Source organism: Cebus imitator, unplaced genomic scaffold (genome assembly GCF_001604975.1).
Source record: "Cebus imitator isolate Cc_AM_T3 unplaced genomic scaffold, Cebus_imitator-1.0 Scaffold221, whole genome shotgun sequence".
NCBI classification, from domain to species: Eukaryota; Metazoa; Chordata; class Mammalia; order Primates; family Cebidae; genus Cebus; species Cebus imitator.
The window spans coordinates 286816-292299 of NW_016107536.1; the positions used below are offsets into that span (position 1 = coordinate 286816).

The following is a 5484-nucleotide window of genomic DNA, read 5'->3' on the forward strand; positions in this document are numbered from 1 at the left end:
AGGATGGTCTCGATCTCTTGACCTCGTGATCCACCCGCCTCGGCCTCCCAAAGTGCTGGGATTACAGGCTTGAGCCACCGCGCCCGGCCCTCTCTGTTTTCTTTTAGAATAGTTTTGACTCATATTTAGATCTGCGATCCATATTGAGTTAACTTTTACAGATGATGTCAGGTAAAGGTCCGAGTTCCTTTTGTTACATGTTTGGTTATCACAGCATTGTTTCTTTTCTTTCTTTTCTTTTTTTTTTTTTTGAGACAGAGTCTCACTCTAGTGTCAGGCTGGAGTGCAGGGGCGCAATCTTGGTTCACTACAAGCTCCACCTGCCAGGTTCAAGCGATTCTCCTGCCTCAGCCTCCTGAGTTACTGGGACTACAGGCATATGCCACCACACCCAGCTAATCTTTGTATTTTTAGAAGAGACGGGGTTTCACCATGTTGGCCATCATGGTCTCTATCACTTGACCTCGTGATCTGCCTTCCTCGACCTCCCACAGTGCTGGGATTACAGGTGTGAGCCACGCACCTGGCCTACTTTTCTGATTTTTTTTTTTTTAAACTAACCTATCCATATTTAGACTAAAGACTCCATTACCCCTGTGGCGTGCAGCTGCTTATGTCTCTGCTCGGTTTTTCCTTTATTATCATATTTTAACCTGGCTTCCTAGGGATCACCCCCTTGTCTGTAGAGCTCAGTCATTCAGGTAATGATTTGGAGCGCACTTGTACTCAAACCCCTTGAGCCCATAAGACTTCCATCTCTGCTAATGGATCTGTGTGTTGATTGAAGAATGCATTCAAAATTAGAGGTACTTCTCCTATCTTTCTTGGCTTTTACTCTCAGCTGAGACTTCTTAGCTCTCTTCTAAGCATAGATGGTTTCCCAGTCAGCCAAGGATGTGTGACCTTCTATGGCTTTCTGGTTGCCAGGAATTAGCCCTTAAATTTCTGGTCGATCCACTGCTTACCCCAACTTAGACTACAAATCTAGGATAACAGAACTTTGCTTTTCTCCATTGCCACTTGTAGTTGGCTTGCCATGGGTTCCCATTCCTACCCGCAGCTTAAGTTTTCTTTATCTCAAAAGGTTGCACACTTTTTAGTTATATTTATGTAGCAGTCTCAAAATGACAAAGGTAGAGAATAGACTGATAGTTATCAGATCTAGGGAAGGAGAGGGAGTGTGACTATAAAAGGCAACAGGAAATAGTCCCTTGGTGGTGACTTGCAACAGTTTGATATCTGATTGTGGTAACCTATAAACGAGAGAGAACTGTATACACAAACTCACCAGTATATGTAAATAACAGTGAAAATGGAGTAAGATCTGTAGTCTAGTTAATGGTATTATAGCCCTGGCAGTTTTGTGCATGAGACTCTACATCCAGATTTTGCAACTTTCTATGATTCTTGAGTATTTCAGAGTACGAAATTTTAAAAATTTAATTTTAATTAATTTAGGGACATGGCCTTGCTTTGTCACCCAGGATGGAGTGTAGTGACACTGTAAGCTCACTGTAGCCCCAAACTCCTGGGTTCAAGCTATCTTCCCACCTCACTCAGTCTGTGGAGTAGCTGGGACTGCAAGGTACACCACCACACCTGGCTAATTTTCTAATTTTTTTTAGAGTTGGGGTCTCGCCGTTTTGCCCAGGCTGATCTCAGTCTCCTGGGCTCAAGCGATCTTCCCACCTTAACCTCTTAAATAGCTTGGACTTCAGGTATAAGTCATCATGCCCAGTAGGCCTACATTCTCAATTCCTGCAATTCAGGCGCTCTTAAGCCTTTTCCTTTTTTTTTTTTTTCTCAAGGAAATAGGGTCTCACTATGTTGCCCAGGCTGGTCTCCAACTTCTGGGTTCAAGCAGTCCTCCTGCCTCTGACTCCTAAAATGCTCGGATTACAAGTGTGAGCCACTGCATCTGGCCAAGAGTCCCACCTTTTAAAAGACACAACTGGAACCTTCTTCTGGTGCTATATAGCTGTGATTAGATTCCTCAGTTACTTGACCCCCTATCCCTTTCGTATTATTCTGGGTGTACACTGTGATCCAAAACTCTTTTGTCTCTTTCCAAAGGCATGCCATTTATCAGCAGAATAAAGAACACTTCCAGGATGAGTGTACTAAGCTTCTGGTTGGCAATATTATCATCACCCGATATAACAATCGTACCTATCGTATTGATGATGTGGATTGGAATAAGACTCCAAAGGATAGCTTCACGATGTCTGATGGGAAGGAGATCACATTCTTGGAATACTACAGGTAGCAAGAAGAGACTGGGTTTGGGCCTCAGGATGGGGGTTGGATGTAGTCCACATTCTCTAGCAGGATATTTAGTTCTGCAGTAGCATACAACTTGACACTTTAAAAACAATTGAATTGGTAATGTGTCTAAAGTTGAATGAGCTTATTTGTGGGATTTGAACTGAGTATGCTTTGAATTTTTTTTTTTTTTTGAGAATTTTTTTGAGACAACGTCTTGCTCTGTCCCCCAGGCTGGAGTGCAGTGGCATGATCTTGGCTCACTGCAACTTCTGTCCCAGGTTCAAGTGATTCTCCTGCCTCATCCTCCCAAGTACCTGGAACTACAGTCATGTGCCACCATGCCCAGCCAGTTCTTGTATTTTTAGTAGAGACAGGGTTTCACCATGATGGCCAGGCTGGTCTCGAACTTCAGGTGATCCACCCGCCTCAACCTCCCAAAGTGCTGAGATTATAAGCTTGAGCCATGGTGCCTGGCCTGAATTGTATTTCTTTTTCTGATTTTATTAGAAGTCTGGAGAGATTACATTCAAGTCATTAATCATTTGACTGTCATTTCATCTTTCTGTTGCCTAAGCCCTTTATTTTAGCCTGATGAGCTTTTTAATAAAGTCTTTTCTGAATTTTTAGCCTTATTTCTCATATATGTAACTGCAACATAATTTCAGCCTGCTTTTTCCAGTTACAAATACATATAATCACTTTCCAGTCGGTCCTTGACAAGGGTATTATGCAAATTGTATACCTCATTTGTGGTTAGGAGACTCAGACGGTGTTGCTCTAAGAGTAGTGATGTCACTTCTGAAATTTTTTCCTGCCTGTACTGTCCTGTAGCAAAAACTATGGGATCACAGTTAAAGAAGAGGACCAGCCCCTACTGATCCACAGGCCCAGTGAGAGACAGAATAACCATGGGATGGTGAGTAGGGGCTGTCAGACTTATACTTCCACCTTAAGTTCTTCATCCTGTCAGTAGCTTTTAGCCGTCCACATGGCTCTGTGGGAGCTGTGGAATAGTGATTGTATTGTGGGTGGGGAACACTGTGCAAGGGTTTGTCTGTTTCATCCAGCCAGAGGCACCCCTCACACTGGTAAGATTTGCTTTAGAAGTTCCCATGAGGTGCAGCTAAATATCCACATAAGCTATTAGGTTAAAGGGATAAGGAGAATTGCCTGTGAAGGAAGATTAAAACTGAATCCGTGAGGAAAGGTGTAGACATTTATTTTAACAGGGCCAGAGGCTTGAGGAAGGTGCCTTGTCACCTGACTCCCCTGTCTTAAATGTGAAGACTGAAGACCAGTAGGTTACAGTGAGACTGAGGCATGCTGCTTAACAATAGGAGGCGTTGTCTTGCCATTGTCTTGAGGCCAAGAGGGACAAATGTTTTTTCTAGTTTTCCCTCGCCTTCGAGTTTCAGTATTTTTCCTTTGACCTAATACAACAAGTTATATGTATAGTGAGACGGAGGGAGAAAGGATGAAATAGTTCTAGCATTTCACTGCCCCCTCCTCCAGGATTTTACACTCCTTAAATGTGCAAGGTATATCACTGCAGGACCAGCCCTGGGCCATGGCGTGTCCTTTATGGGTCAGGGGAACACAAGCCTCTTGTACTGCCTTATTTTCCCTCTTCATTCTCTCTTCAAAGCTGCTAAAAGGGGAAATCCTGCTGCTACCCGAGCTTTCTTTTATGACCGGAATCCCAGAGAAGATGAAGAAGGACTTCAGAGCCATGAAGGTTAGAGTCCTGTGTTTTCAGCAGGAAAGGCCCACTTTGCGTGGCAGCCTTTTGGTTAGCAGTTTGAGTTAGAACCGAGCCAGGTTCTGACTCTGATGTTGGCTTGCATTGTAACCTGGGCAAGTCCATCTTCCAGGCTCCAGTTTTCTCCTCTGTGAAACATGACCCCATGTCCCTTCCCACACACAATGTGAAAGAGCATATCAGAACTTCCTTTTGAAAGTCATTAGAACACTAGAGGGACTGGATTATAAAATAAGAAGAAACAAACACCCCTGCCTTCATCCTCACCAGTCAGATGGATGATTGTAAACTGGTCATATGACCATGAGTGAGGTTCTTTGAGAGCACTGGATTATTGTAATGTTTCTGAAAGCCTTCAGTTTACTTGAAGGTGTGGAGAAGATAATGAGGCAGCAAGCCAACAAGTCAGGAGATGAGGATAGAAGTTTATCTTGTGGGGCCCTGGGTGTCCTGAGTAGCAGAGATGAGTACAGCAGCTGGCGCCTAGGCGGTGTGAGTCCAGACCCCGAGGGACGACCCACAACACTCTGTCTGTAACTCCTCGGGCTGTCCACACTTGAGCTCTTTTCTGCTGCCTCGCTTTCCAGTCCTTACCTGTCTTAGACCCATATGCCACATACAGTTTTTAGTAACATCATAAAGGAAGAGGTTGAAGTGAAGCTCCAAAATCCTGTGAGAGATTACTTTCATGTTTACCTTCCGATACTTCTACTTTCACCTATGGTGTCAGACAAGGCCTTTTTTGTACAATTCCCAGTTTCCTGATGACTTTAGATCACAGAGCTACATCTATATAGCCCTATTGACTTACCCTAATGCCCACCTCACAGGGAATAACAGCTGTGCAATTCATCCATCTCAGAAAAGTAAAGAAAGAACTCACTTTTATGATCCACAATCTTCCTGCATACCTGTTAGATTTTACTCAACAATAAATATTTAGCAAGTACCTATTAATGAGTCAAACACCATGACAAGTTCTGGGCAAAAAAGTGACTTATGGTAACATTAAGTGACTAGTATACTATGGCATATAGTGTTAGACTGAATATGGTTTTCCCTTCTGCTGTGTTTGGCTGGATGCCTAGAACATGGCGTTTTTTCCACATTTTTTTTTCCCAAATTTTATTTCTTTTTCAATATTTTTTTCATTATACAGACCGGGTCTTGCTATGTTACCCAGTCTGGTTTCAAAGGATCTGCCCACCTTGGCCTCTCAAAGTGCTGGGCTTGCAGGCGTGAGCCACTGTGCCCGGCCCCACATTTTAAATAGGTATAATCAAGCCCCTTTGTTCCTGTTTCATGGGCTCCTTAGGAATTTTAAAGTCAAAACATGCTTTGAGAAAGAAATAAGATCCATACATCATAAAAGAGGAAGAGTCAGTGACATTTAAAATTCTCTCTTTTTTTTTTTGAGATGCAGTTTCACTCTTGTTACCCAGGCTGGAGTGCAGTGGCGC

General features: G+C 43.2%; 1 protein-coding gene across 5 annotated transcripts in view; it reads left to right on the forward strand.

Moving 5' to 3' along the window:
* Positions 1-5484, forward strand: part of PIWIL2 (piwi like RNA-mediated gene silencing 2) — an 83082-nt gene that overhangs the window by 22620 nt on the left and 54978 nt on the right. For 4 of the 5 annotated variants that reach the window (XM_017549675.2, XM_017549679.2, XM_017549678.2 and 1 more), the window contains 3 exons: positions 2074-2262; positions 3097-3181; positions 3911-4000. In XM_017549675.2, coding sequence (XP_017405164.1) covers positions 2074-2262; positions 3097-3181; positions 3911-4000 — 364 coding nt within the window. The remainder of the gene's footprint in view (positions 1-2073; positions 2263-3096; positions 3182-3910; positions 4001-5484) is intronic. The other variant, XM_017549677.2, reaches the window with a different exon arrangement.